At 34.7% G+C, this 15,281-nt stretch overlaps 1 protein-coding gene and 1 long non-coding RNA gene across 2 annotated transcripts; both read left to right on the top strand.

The window, feature by feature from the left end:
* The first annotated feature begins 8,687 nt into the window (after nt 1–8,687).
* LOC116406212 lies at nt 8,688–9,729 on the top strand. The gene is made up of 2 exons (XR_004219249.1): nt 8,688–9,051; nt 9,196–9,729. It is a non-coding gene; the product is annotated as an uncharacterized LOC116406212 (long non-coding RNA).
* A 602-nt stretch (nt 9,730–10,331) lies between these two features.
* On the top strand, nt 10,332–13,720 carry LOC116406207. Its single transcript, XM_031889902.1, has 3 exons — nt 10,332–12,799; nt 12,890–12,995; nt 13,070–13,720. The coding sequence occupies exons 1-3, from the start codon at nt 10,332–10,334 to the stop codon at nt 13,718–13,720; spliced, it is 3,225 nt and encodes a 1,074-aa protein (XP_031745762.1).
* The last annotated feature ends 1,561 nt before the right edge of the window (nt 13,721–15,281 follow it).

Here is a 15,281-nt window from a genome sequence, read left to right as displayed (position 1 = left end):
GCCAACAAAATCAACAATGATAGATCAAACATCTGTTTTTCCATTCAAAACGTTAAAAAGGATAAGTTTTTAATAAGGAATGTTGAAATGGAAAAAACTAATTACCTATTATGGTGTACAGTCTGGATGCAAGCATATGCAAATTTCTTAACTCTCTAATCCACTAAGGCCTTGTTAAGTACATAATCCTTGCTAGCGAAAATGCTCAACATATCCCCTATATATGTAAGAGAGAGAAAGGTAAGAAAGTACTAACACTAAGAGATATGTGCTATCAATTAGAACACTTTAAGATGATATTATCAATTAGAAAACCAAGCATAAAGCAACATAAGGGAAAATAACAAACAAGGGCACCACAGTGGTTCAGAAACCAATCAATATTTTCATTTGTCACTTTTATAATAATTTCCCAAGGGAAAATCCTCATAACAAGCCTCGTTTTCCCCCTACTATGGAACGAGGAGGATTCCTCCTCATTTCAAAGCCCTCGTCAAACTCAATGCTAAGTTTGACTGCTCCCTTCGGAGTGACAACAAGCCTTGTTTTCCCCCTAATGTGGATCGGGGAGGATTCCTCCTCTTTTCAAAGCCCTCATCAAACTCGATGCTAAGTTTAGAACGCTAAGAGTAGGTGGTTTGGTTTTGGTTAGGCCAAAAGTAAAGTTTTCTGCTAAAAGCTCTGATAGTTAGGGAACTCAACACATTCTACTTGACCGAACCAAGTTGGATCTTTGTTTTTTTATGGGATTTTTCTAATGTATATTGCATGTGTTGTTTGTTTTTTTATAGCTCTTGATTGTCTAACCTTTTTACGTTTTGCATTTGCATGTCTCTCTTTTGTTTCTTTGGTATGCAATGTGGTAACAAGGTCTTGCTAGAACCGGTGGGCTAACCTTTCTATGGTTCTAAACTTAGTTTCTAAGTTTGACTGCTCCCTTCGGAGTGACAACAAGCCTCGTTTTCCCCCTACTATGGAACGGGGAGGATTCCTCCTCTTTTCAAAGCCCTCGTCAAACTCAATGCTAAGTTTGACTGCTCCCTTCGGAGTGACAACAAGCCTTGTTTTCCCCCTAATGTGGATCGGGGAGGATTCCTCCTCTTTTCAAAGCCCTCATCAAACTCGATGCTAAGTTTAGAACGCTAAGAGTAGGTGGTTTGGTTTTGGTTAGGCCAAAAGTAAAGTTTTCTGCTAAAAGCTCTGATAGTTAGGGAACTCAACACATTCTACTTGACCGAACCAAGTCTTTGTTTTTTTATGGGATTTTTCTAATGTATATTGCATGTGTTGTTTGTTTTTTTATAGCTCTTGATTGTCTCACCTTTTTACGTTTTGCATTTGCAAGTCTCTCTTTTGTTTCTTTGGTATGCAATGTGGTAACAAGGTCTTGCTAGAACCGGTGGGCTAACCTTTCTATGGTTCTAAACTTAGTTTCTAAGTTTGACTGCTCCCTTCGGAGTGACAACAAGCCTCGTTTTCCCCCTACTATGGAACGGGGAGGATTCCTCCTCTTTTCAAAGCCCTCGTCAAACTCAATGCTAAGTTTGACTGCTCCCTTCGAAGTGACAACAAGCCTTGTTTTCCCCCTAATGTGGATCGGGGAGGATTCCTCCTCTTTTCAAAGCCCTCATCAAACTCGATGCTATGTTTAGAACGCTAAGAGTAGGTAGTCTGGTTTTGGTTAGGCCAAAAGTGAAGTTTTCCCCCATTTTTTATGGGCTTTTTCTAATGTATATTGGATATGTTGTTTGATTTTTTTATAGCTCTTGATTGTCTTACTGTTTTATGTTTTGCATTGTCAAGTCTCTCTTTTCTTTCTTTGGTATGCAATGTGGTAACTAGGCCTTGCTAGAATCGGTGGGCTAACCTTTCTATGGTTCTACATTTAGTTACTAATTAAGTTTGATTGCTCCCTTTGAAGTGACAATAAGTTTTGTTAATGTCGACCCTTTTCTAAAGGGATTTAGTTCATTGTGGCTAGACAAGAGGCTTCTAACTCATGTTTGACAAGACAAATTTGTTAAAACCATCCCAGTTTCTAAAGAGAGCCTCCTATCCTTTTTTACTCTATCTAGGCTAGGTTTGGACTAAGTGCATCATAGGTAAGTCACGACAAAGCAACAAAGGAAGACAAAGCTAGAAAAGTATCCATGCACTTATTTATTATACATTCAATCAAGCATTCACAACACACATACCATTTTCTCAATCATGCATTCACATCTCAATAAGAAATAGCTAAAAGGAGCTTAAAACAAAAAAGACAGCAGCTTATGCTCAAATTTCAGCACATATACTCATCAAAATTCAGAATTTCACATCATAAACCCGAGCTCAGTGCTCAAGGGTTGCCAATCATGCTTTTTATGCAAGATCTAATTAAGCTAAGAAGGTATAATGCTCATTATTGTATGGAAAGAATTCTGAAAAATTTTTGAAATTTGGGCAAAATTTGAACCCCCAAGTTTACACTAAACATGCAAGCTAAGCAAGCTATTACCCACACCCACTCAAAAAATTGCTTTTTCTGTCCTAAAAGCTTTTGAAAATCAAAGTAAATGGAGAAAAATAAGGGGGAACTTTGGACTCCCCTGGAAGGATCGACATCCATGACTTTGGTTTGAAGCTTGCATGGATAAACCTTTTCATTCCTTTTTCATTGATTATTCATCCTTGTTCCTGAAAATCAAAGGAAATTCTCTCAATTTTATATATTACTAAAATTAGGATACATATAAGTCTTAACTAGTCTCATAGCACCCTCCATTCATCTTCCCCTACACTGGCTATGGTATCAAAATTTTCAATTAAGTAATACGTCTACTAACGAACTTGAAAACAAAACACATCACACTAAAAAACACAAACATCACTTTAACCCAACAGAAGCAACTCTTTTTACCCTTGCACTCACTATCACATTACTATCATGTTTGTCAACTATCAAACTAACTCTTTTAAGTTATTTAGTGTGACTACAAAGTTATGAACACCATAATCTTAATTAAAACCTTTTAATAAATAAATGCGAAGTTACTACTCAAGAATGGCAAGGAATTCAAAAAACATGACAGCTATCCTAATTGGTTGAAAATGAGAAAAAGAAAGTTAGCCAGACAACCTGTTTGGACTACAAAGCCAGCAGATATGATTCCTCAAATTTGACCATTCACTCTCCATACTCTACAAGTCTTCAAGCACATGATGCTGCCTACTTTCAGATGAGCAACATCATTCCGATCTTAACAGTCAGAAGAGCAAATCAAATCAATCCTAGCATATTCACAAATCACAACTAAAAAGTACAAACATTACAAAATAAAACATGCAGCGATATCAACAAGCATTCTGATAAATAATTAGCCAATTAATTGACATTACAAAATAAATAAAGAAAAACAAGCATTCTGATATTTTTCTATTTGTGCGGGCAGCCGATGTTCACAAAACAGCGTTTCGAACCCACGAGGGGCCCTATGAATTCCTTGTGATGCTGTTTGGGTTGAAACGCTTCGGCAACATTCCAATCAATCATGAGTGATGTTCTTCGCCCATATTTACGCAAGTTTGTTTTGGTTTTCTTTGATGACATCTTAATTTACAGCAAGTCCTTGGACGAGCATTTGCACCAATTGGCAATGGTTTTGGAAACTCTAGTAGCTCATCAACTGGTAGCCAACTTTAAAAAATGCCAATTTGCGGTTGACAAAATTGAATACTTGGGCCATGTTATTTCTTCAGAGGGGGTGGCAGCGGATCCAACAAAAATAGAAGCGATGGTTAAATGGCCAGCACCCAAGAACGTGAAGGAGCTAGGTGGGTTTTTTGGGGCTAACGGGGTATTATCGGAAATTCGTTGCAAACTACGGTTCTATTGTGCTGCCCCCCTTGACACAACTGTTAAAAAAAGGTAACTTTAAGTGGAATGAGACGACCGAGAACGCATTTCAGCAGTTAAAAGTCAGCAATGATGTCTGTCCCGATGCTAGGTATTCCTGATTTTTCACAAAGTTTTGTGCTGGAAACTGATGCTTCGGGTGTGGGTATTGGGCTGTCCTAATGCAAAATCAACGACCAGTGGCCTTTTTCAGTCAAGCTTTACCTATTACCCATAGGTTTAAGGCTGTTTATGAACGGGAGCTTATGGCAATAGTGCTGGCTGTTCAAAAATGGCGACCATATCTATTGGGTAAGCCTTTTGTGGTGCGTACAGATCAGAAAAGTTTGAAGTTTCTTCTTGAACAACGGGCTATCGGGGGAGAATATCAGAGATGGATCGCTAAACTATTCGGGTATGATTTTGTGATTGAGTACAAGAAAGGATTGGAAAACAAAGCGGCCGATGCCTTATAGAGATTACCACCGGTATTTGAATTGGGCCTCGTAAGTATTGTGGGCGGGCTAAACCCTTCGGTTTTCATCGATCAAGTGGCTGGAAATGAATCTCTTAACAATATTCGATTATCCTTGATAAATGGACAGCCAGCTCCAGATGGATATTTGCTACAAGGAGGAGGATTCACCTAATATTACTTTATTATTAGCTGAGTTCCATAACAGCCCGATAGGGGGACATCATGGTGCATTGAAAACATATCAAAGGCTAGCAAGGGAGGTATATTGGCGAGGTATGAAAGCCCATATCCGCACCTATTTTGCTGAATGTTCCGTGTGTCAGCAAGCCAAATACTTGTCTTTAACTCCGGCTGGTTTCCTTCAAGCATTACCCATTCCGGACCGTGTGTGGGAAGATATTAGTATGGATTTTATTGAGGGCCTCCCCAAATCCGAGGGTTATGATGTTATATTGGTAGTTGCGGATCTTCTTTCCAAGTATGCACATTTCATCCCCTTGAAACATCCATTTGGTGCAAAAGTGGTTGCTGCTGTTTTTATGCGAGAGATTATTCGTTTGCATGGATGCCCCTGAAGTATAGTGTCGGATCGTGATCGTATTTTCACAAGTCTATTATGGGAAGAGTTGTGGAGGTTGTTGGAAACTCAGTTGAGATGAAGCACCACTTACCACCCCCAAACAGATGGTCAAACGGAAGTTGTCAATCGAGGGGTGGAGACGTATCTAGGGTGTTTTTCTATGAACACACCCAAACAATGGGTTAAATGGCTAGCTTGGGCTGAATTAAGCTATAATACAACAGTCCGTACAGCCACATTGATGACCCCCTTCGAGGCCCTCTATGGGCAACCACCCCCCTCTATATTACCATATGTGAAGGGCTCGAGCCGGGTGAATGATGAAGTAGACCATTTGATGAAAGAAAGAGATGAAATTTTGGGCGTTTTGGAGGCCAATTTACTGAAAGCACAGCAGCGAATGGTCAAATATGCTAATGCTAAAAGACGGGAGGTGCAGTTTGAGGTTCATGATTGGGTTTATGTGAAGTTACGCCCTTACCGACAGTCCTCTCTCAGCCGTTTTAAGCACACCAAATTAGCCCCAAGATTCATTGGTTCATTTATGATCGTGGCACGAATTCGTTTCGTTGCATACCGTTTGGCCCTTCCCAAGGAATCGCTTATACACCCGGTCTTTCATGTTTCTGTTCTTCGCAAGGTCGTGGGTTCAAACAGGCCATTATTCCCAATTTCAAAAATATTTGGCTGCTGATTTTTCTATGCAAGTGTCTCCGGTAGAAGTATTGGGAGTTCGCAAAACAATAGAAAAGGAGGACAACTTAGAAGTTTTGATCCGTTCGAGTGAGGGGACACTTGAAAGTGCAACGTGGGAACAAGCTGCTCTTATTCAAGAAACAGTTTCCTGAATTCCACCTTGAGGACAAGGTGGCTATTTGGGGGCGGGTAATGATAGACCTCCCATAGTAAAGGTGTATTCCCGTAGAGACAAGAATAGGAAGAAGAAAGAATGATTGAGAGTTAGTTGGTAATTTTCTATTTGTGTGGGCCCTTAGGAATGTGTTTGTTAGAGTGGGGCCAAGTATTTTGTTATTTCTCTAAGCAATTACTTAAGTTTCTTGAGTGGAAGGGTATGGGTATCTTGATTTTGGTATAGACTCTCATTAGAGAAGTGTGTAGAGATTGGGGAGCTCTCAAATCCTCCCCACAGTTGATAAATAAAATTTTGGCTAAAGCCTTGACAAAAGCTAATGTAGAACATCCCCCTTCTTTATGTTTCTTGAGTTTTATCCTAGAGGAGGTGTTTGAATTACCATTTTTATAGTTTAGGATTAGTTATTTGAATTAACAATTTTGTATCTTGAGTTAGTTATAAGTAAACTAACTCAACCCCAAGTTAGTTTAACAACTCTTGTAATCTCCAGCCTATAAAAAGGCTTCTCATTTTCATTAATAAATGATAAAAAAAAAGGCATTGTACATAAAGATTTCCTAGCTTTGCAATTACAGTTCAGATGAGACTTTATTCCAGTATAGAGTAGCTCTGTAATTGCATATCAAGAAAGTGAATGTAGCATGGAAATCCCAAATTCAACATTTGGAAGTTAGCAATTGACAATCTCATTAGTAGGCAGTGCACCCATAATAAAATGTAAGATTTTTAGAACCCTAAAAATTCAAGTAACTTGCAACTAGTCATTGTCATGACCATCAATACTACGATTAGTGGATCAGCACAAAATACAAAACAGTAAGACAGTAAATCTTTAAAAACCTTACTTCTGTTTTTAACTTGCTCAAGAAGAATGTTGCAAAAAGTATATCAACAAGAGTTCCTTCAAACATGACCTACAAGAAGAAGGGTAAAACAACAACATCCTGTCAAAAATCATTTAATGTGATTGAGATCTTTTAGCATGACTGCTTGAGAACTTTTAGCACAACCGGGCAGCAACTTCAATAACAGAAAAACATGCATAATGTAGGAAGACAGCAGATTTCAAATTATGACATTGTATTTATGAACACTACTACAAAAATGGGTTTACTTGACGCTAGCAACTTTTACATACTTGACGTTTTTATTAAAAAAACGTCAAGTATGAACTATGTTAAAGAAAAAACGTCAAGTATAGTCTTAAAAAATATGAAGTTTTCACAATTTTTTTAAATTATTATATGTTAGCTTTATTTGACGTTTTTTTTTCGCGTCAAGTATAAAGTAGATTTTACTTGACATTTTATTTGGGTTAAAAGTAGTGAACATTTACTTGATACAAAAAACATGTCAGGTATGGTTTTAAAAAATAAAATTTTAACGTTAACTTTTATATGACAGTTATGGTTTTTGCGTCAAATATAGTGGAGATTTATTTGACAGTTTATTGGCGTCAAATATAGTGGAGATTTTACTTGACGTTTTTTTCGTGTCACGCATAGTGGACATTTACTTGACGCGAAAATAACGTCAAGTATAGTTAACATTTTTTATTTAACACTTTTAAAATGTCAATTGCCAAAATGTCAAATATAAAACGTTTAAAAATATGAAAATATAAAATATAAAATCAACTTATTAAAATAATTTTTTAAAATCACTTTATTAAAATAATTAAATTTATTAAAATAATTTTGTTTAAATCAACTTATTAAAATAATTAAATTTATAAAATAATTTTTTTAAAATCAACTTATTAAAATAAATCTTTTGAAAATTTTGACTTACATAATTGTTTGAATTCTCTCATTAAATTAAATTTATTAAAATCTCTCGTTAAAATAATTTTTTTGAAAATTTTCCTTTAAATAAAATTATTGAAAATATTTCCTTAAATAGATTTATTAAAATATTTTAATAAAATATTATTAAATAAATTTTTTGAGATCTTTCACTAAAACAAACTTTTACAAATCTTTCACTAAGATAAATTTGTTGAAATCTTTACTTAAATTAAATTTATTAAAATCTTTCTTTTAAATAAACCTATTGAAAATATTTTATTTAAATAAATTTATTCAAACCATTTATTTAAATAAATTTATTAAAACATTTTAATGAAAAAGTTTATTAAATAAATTTATTAAAATACTTTAATAAAAAATTGTTAAATAAATTTTTTGAAATTTATCACTAAAATAATTTTTTGAATTCATTAAAATAAGTTTATTGAATCTTTCCTTTAAATAATTTTATTGAAAATATTTCATTAAATAAATTTATTAAAATATTTTATACAAAATTTATATATTGTAAAAACTTTCCTTCCTAATTTAAAAAATATTCAATTTCTCCTATAAAAACCTTTCTCCCTAATTCAATTTCTCCTATAGAAACCTTTCTCCCTAATTCAAAAAATATTCATTATCTCAAATTTTTAGATTCTCGTCAATCCATGGATATTCCTCAAAAGTTGACAAAAACTCGTGTAATTTTCTTTCCTTTTTAATGTCTCTTTATTATTTTTTTCTATGGAAATTTCCACGGGCTTTTTTTTCAATTTCCTCAATAACAATTCTTTCCTTTTATATATTGTTAAAAAATGTATCCAATGAAAAAATTTCTTGCTTCCCAAGTTTAACCTTAAAACAATACATATGGAAAACATTCTTGCTTCCCAAGCTTGTTTTATTTTATATTTATATATGGAAAAAAAAATTTGAAAAGATTATCAAATATATTTATTGAAATATTTTAATAAAAATATTTTTATTAAATTTATTAAATTCATTTAATTAAAGATATCAAATAAATATATTAAATTCTTTTATTTCCCTAAATCCCTCACATCTCCACGTTGAAACCCTACTCTCATCTCCACGCTTGATTTCCACACAATATATGCGGACGCCCACTTCTTCGAATTGACAGACGACTTCCCACACAACACAGAGCGGCGAACGGCGAACGACGAACGAATTCCACCCGACGAACGGCTTCCACGCGGCCAACGGCTTCCATAGTGAACGGCTGCCACGACAAACGGCAAACAACAAACCTCTTCTTCGAATTGACAGACGACTTCCCACACAACACAGAGCGGCGAACGGCGAACGACGAACGAATTCCACCCGACGAACGGCTTCCACGCGGCCAACGGCTTCCATAGTGAACGACTGCCACGAAAAACGGCAAACAACAAACCTCTTCCGCACGGCGAACTGCTTCCGCGTTCAAAGGTATTATGCTCCTCATTCTTATTGTATTTAAAAATTTTCTATGAATAATCCTCCATTGAATTTAATTTATCAAGACTTTAAACTGTTGAGAGCATTATTTTTTTGGCTGGGCATTTTACTTATGAACAATTATTAGAAGTTTAGGTATGTAAGTTCAACGGATGAGGCCGAGATGGCTTTCGTTCATCTAAAGATGTGGTTCCCCATCAAGACATTTGCTCAAGAAGTTACAAGAAGATGCAGACCCTAGTTTGTTTTTGTGATTTATCAGATTGAAGAGCCTTCTTTGATCCTTCCAGGAAGAGTCCCCTTTCACTTTTTTTCCTTAGGCTGGTTACTTGGATGCCTTTTGGCTTTACCTATGAATTACTTAGTAGTCAGTATTTCAGAATAATGTTTAATTATGAAGATTAGTTGGTTAGCTTCTTGGTTATTCCGTATCCTTTCAATAGTAATAATATTGATGATTAAAATTTTAAAAAAAAGTGCTAATGCATTGAGTAATGTTTATCTGGTTAATAAAAAAGATGATTCTTGATGTTGAACCATACCAAGGTCACCCTTATTTATTATTTCATACACTTGGTGTAGCAACTTTTGCTGTTCAGGTCGTGTTAGGGACATTAGTCTGTGTACCCTTAATACTTGGTAAATATATCTCTTATAACCTTCCCTTAATACTTGGTAAATATATCTCTTATAACCTTCCCTTAATACTTGGTAAATATATCTCTTATAAGCTTTCCGCTCTTGTTGTAATTGACTCATGCTAAAATTTACTTCCTTAAACTTTCAAATTTAATATTATTTAATATTTAAGTGATCCAACTTATCTGTATAATTAAATTAGACCCTCAAATTTAATTATACACTTAAAAGAATGGGCGTATGAAACATTTCAAATATTCCCTAATATGTAAATTAATGGGTTTTTAATGATTATTGTCTTGAATTAGGAATCATAAATTTTGTTGTTTTTGGTTGAGTTTAGATTTTTCATGATCCTTCTAAAAGTGCTCCTTCAAATCCTTTGTATGTTTTCTTATGATAGCAATATGTTGATATTGATTAAGTTTTTGTTTTAATTTTGAATTAGGCAGCAATACGTTGAATTAATAGGTGTTACTATCTCTTATGTAATTTTGATCATAGTCTGGGTCACAAATACTTATATTCTATGAGAAATATCAATTTTATACAATATTTATGAATTGTATGAGTTATCTAATTTGGAATATTGTAATTTTTTTTTGTAGCTCCAAGATCAACATATTATAAGTATGGATAAATCATGGATGTCAAAGAGTAGATTATCTAAAGAGTTTGAGTTGGGTGTAGATAACTTCATCCGATTTGGATTTTCCAATACAAATAATACTTCCATACGTTGTCCTTGTTTAAAGTGTGGAAATTGCCAAAAACATAAAGCCAATGATATTAGAGATCATTTATATTTTAATGGTATTGATGAAAGTTATAAGATTTGGTTTTGGCATGGCGAAGAACTTCCAAATTCATCCTTCCATGGAGAATCCTCTAAGTGTATGTATGAAGAGAATGATGTTGGAAATATAAAGGAAATGGTTGAAATTGCTCATGAGCAATATTCAAAGGATCCAAGTGGTTTCGAAAAATTGCTCAATGATTCTGAGAAGCCGTTATATGAAGGATGCAAAAAATTCACCAAATTGTCTACATTAGTGAAGTTGTATAACTTAAAAGTTAAACATGGATGGAGTAACATTAGTTTCTCTGAACTACTAAAAGCGTTAAAAGACATCTTACCTTCTCCTAATGAGCTCCCTACATCGATGTACGAAGCAAAGAAAATGTTAGGTGCACTAGGAATGGAATATAAAAAGATTCATGCATGCCCTAATGATTGTTGCTTGTATCGAAAGGAATATGCCAATGCAATTGTATGTCCTCAATGTGGTGAGTCTAGGTGGAAATATGGTAAAGATGAAAATGAGAAAAAGAAAATTCCTGCTAAAATAATGTGGTACTTTCCACCTATTCCACGATTTCAACGAATGTTTAGAAGTGTTGAATGTGCTAAAAACTTAACTTGGCATGCTAATGAAAGAGAAGTTGATGATAAATTACGGCATCCTGCTGACTCTCCATCTTGGAAGTTAATCGACACCATGTGGCCAAATTTTAGTTCTGAACCTAGGAATCTTCGTTTAGCATTGTCAGCAGATGGAATAAATCCACATAGTGATATGAGCTCCAAGTACAGTTGTTGGCCAGTTGTGATGGTGATTTATAATCTTCCCCCATGGTTGTGTATGAAACGAAAGTTCATGATGTTATCAATATTGATTTCAGGTCCAAAGCAACCAGGGGATGACATTGGGATATACTTAGAACCATTGATTGATGATTTAAAACTTTTGTGGGAAAGTGGTGTGGAATGCTACGATGCCTACAATGAAGAACTATTCAACTTAAGAACAATTTTATTATGGACGATCAATGATTTTCCAGCATATGGAAACCTTAGTGGATGTAGTGTGAAAGGGTATAAGGCATGTCCAATTTGTGGAGATAACACATCTTCAATACGATTGAAATATGGAAAAAAAATGGCATACCTTGGGCATCGAAAATTTCTACCACAGAATCATCCTTTTCGTCGTAAAAAAAAATCATTTAATGGTCAGCGAGAACTTGGAAGTATTCCCGAACCTTTGTCTGGGGAGGTTGTATTTGACAAAACTAAAGATCTTGACATTCAAAGAGGAAAAATAAACAAGAAAAGAAAACATTCTAAGAAAAGCATAAAGAGTTGTTGGAATACGCAGTCTGCTTTTTTTGAGCTCCCCTATTGGAAGCATCTTCATGTTAGACATTGTTTAGACGTGATGCATATTGAGAAAAACATTTGCATGAATATTTTAGGTACACTTCTTGATATTCCAGGAAAAACTAAGGATGGTTTGAATGCTAGACGTGATTTAGCTGATTTAAAGATTCGACCTGAGCTTACTCCTATTAATGAGGATAGAAACATATTCATTCCCCCTGCTTGTTATACTCTTACTAAGAAAGAAAAACGTTTTCTTTTGAAGACTTTATCAGAAATGAAAGTTCCTCGGGGTTACTCTTCAAATATTAGGAATCTTGTGTCAATAGAAGATTCAAAATTGAATGGTCTAAAATCTCATGATTGTCATGTCCTCTTACAACAATTGCTCCCTGTTGCCATCAGATCTGTGCTTCCAAAACATGTTCGATATGCTATAACTCGTCTGTGTCTTTTCTTCAATTCTATATGTAACAAAGTTATAGATGTTACACAAGTAGAGAAGTTGCAAGAAGACATTGTTATTACATTATGTTTATTAGAGAAATACTTCCCTCCTTCATTCTTCACAATAATGGTGCATCTCACTGTACACCTTGTTAGAGAAGTAAAACTTTGTGGGCCTATTTATTTGCGATGGATGTATCCATTTGAAAGGTTCATGAAGGTTATAAAAAATGCTGTGAGAAATCGACATTGTCCTGAGGGTTGTATTGCTGAAGGTTATATACTAGAAGAAGCTGTTGAATTTTGTTCAGAATTTGTATGTGGAGTAGATCCTATTGGACTTGGTTGTCATAAGTTAAGAGACAATTTTGGCAATTCAGAACTTGGTAGACCATTGTCAAGTGGAGTTACTAACATACCTGAACGAGAGCTTTTACATCAAGCTCATCGATATGTTTTGGAGAATACTGTTGATGTGCAACCATATATAGAGTAAGTTCTTCTCTCTATAATCCATTTATTTCATTGAAATTCTTGAAATTTAAAGTAATTGTATTTCAACCTCTTGTTCTACTTTACAAGGAAACATTTGATCACATTGCAACAACAACACCGAAGTAGATCAAAAAACCAAAAATGGATTCAAGATGAACACAACAAAACCTTCATAGCTTGGTTACGAGAAAAGGTATAACATGAATTAGATATTTAACATTATCCTTTATTAATTATATTCTAATTGTCCAAGTCGTTGTCACTTAGGTTGGAACGGAACTTGCAACAGGAGATGTTGAGATTTCAGATAACTTGCGGTGGATTGCTCATGGCCCTCATCCAGTTGTGACTACTTACAATAGTTACGCTATTAATGGATGTCATTACCACACAAAGTTGCATGAAAAAAACAAAATTGTACAGAATAGTGGAGTCAGTTTAGTTGCAAACGCAATGCAAGTATGTAGCTCGAAAGATAAAAATCCTATAATTGGAGAAATCTCCTTTTATGGTGTGATAGAAGAGATTTGGGAACTTAATTATAATACATTCAAGGTTGCTATTTTTAAATGTGATTGGGTTGAAAACAGTGGTGGTATCAAAACTGACGAGCTTGGGTTTGTGTTAGTTGACTTAAATAGAATAGGTCACAGGAACGATTCTTTCATACTCGCAACTCAGGCAAGACAAGTGTTTTTTGTCGAGGATCCAAGTGATAGTCGATGGTCTATTGTTCTTACTCCACCACAAAGGGATTTCGAGGATCAATACAATGATGACGAACTTGGAGATACAATTCTAAATTGTCAAGGAATGCCTAAAGCTACGTTAGATATTGAATCTAGGCTTGATTTAGACGATAACACTCCAACATATATACGATCTGATTGTGAAGGCACATGGATTCCTAATGAGTAAATGTTTGGGTGGGTTTTTACATACTAGTTTTTATAAATATTTTTCATCTTACACTTAGCTAATTTAACTTTATTTTTTTTCTCAGGTTGATTCTTATACAATGGAGCTAGCAAGTGATGAGGACTTAGCACTTGGATTGGACGACGTCAAAGTAGATTTGGATAATGCAAATACAAATGAATTGGAACAAGTTGAAGCACCGAAGAACGAAAAAAGGAAAACAAGAGGACTGACATTGATGCATGACGTTACAAGAATTAGGAGTACGGGGGAAAAAATAGTAGTTGACTATAATGAAAATGGAGTACCAATTGGCGAGAATGGGCATAAATTACAATCTTTCATTGGATCTTGTGTGCATCATCATATCCCAATTACACATGCATCTTGGAAGCTGGTGCCGACTGAGTTGAAAGAAAAAATATACAATATGGTTGAGGTATGTAATCATCCTTTCTTATTTGGAAATCATGCAAATATTACACACTTATTGTATATTTTGAGTCATACTATGTTGTGGCTATCCTGTAGCCTTGGTAGCCAATCATGCATATATTACGCAGTTATTGTATATTTTAAGTTCTACTATGTGTGTCTATCCTGCAGCTATGGTAGTCAATCATGCATATATTGATACTTAGTGCATAGAGGTTATTTTTGCTTATGCATTGTTTGGTTTGTCTAGGGAGCATTTATGGTTGATGGTCGAAGTAAGAAGGCCATTATGAAAACGGCTGGAGTTTCATTTCGTCAGTTAAAGAGTTGGTTGACAACACAATATATTATCCCCTTTGTGGATGAACCGCAACTCATGATAGATCCACCTGCATTGTATTCTCACATAATTGATACACATGTTTGGCAAGAGTTTGTCAAGTCAAGACTGTCTCCTTAATTTCAGGTATAAACCTTTTCTCTTGTAGTAAAATCAATCATAATATAAACCAGTTTGTTTATTTTAATCTTTTTTACATAAATTTGTATAGAAAGTGCGAAATGAACAACAAGATCGAAGAAAGAAGAGCAAATATACCCACAATATGTCAAGAAGAGGTTATGCAAATCTTGCCGAGGATATGGTAATTCTTAATGTTATAGTATTTTACAGATATTCTTAAATTTAACTATGGTATGCTTGATGATATGTAGAAAAAGGATCCTTCTAATGAACATGATTTTGGAAGAGCTAATATGTGGAAAAAAGCTCGAACAAAAAAAAATGGAGGATACATGAACGAAGATGTACAAAATGTTGCCAATCAAATAGTAAGATTCTTAATGTTACATATGCATCAAAATCACATGAATATATATTTACATATTACTGATCAAATTTTACTCCTTTTAGGATGAGATTCTGAATAGCAATGCAGATCCACTCTCTAAGAAAGATGAATCACCTAATGATGCATTGACTCAAGCTTTGGGTACTCCAGAATATGGTGGTCGAGTACGTGGTGTGGGTGGTTTCATTACACCCACTGTTTATTTTCACACAGCCAAACCAAGAAAGTCAAAAAAAGTGGATACAACCCAACAAATTATTAATGAAAATGAAGCA

This window comes from Cucumis sativus, unplaced genomic scaffold (assembly GCF_000004075.3).
Source record: "Cucumis sativus cultivar 9930 unplaced genomic scaffold, Cucumber_9930_V3 scaffold73, whole genome shotgun sequence".
In the NCBI taxonomy this organism is placed as follows: Eukaryota; Viridiplantae; Streptophyta; class Magnoliopsida; order Cucurbitales; family Cucurbitaceae; genus Cucumis; species Cucumis sativus.
Note: the sequence above shows the minus strand (reverse complement) of the source record. Positions and strands in the feature narration are given on the sequence as shown.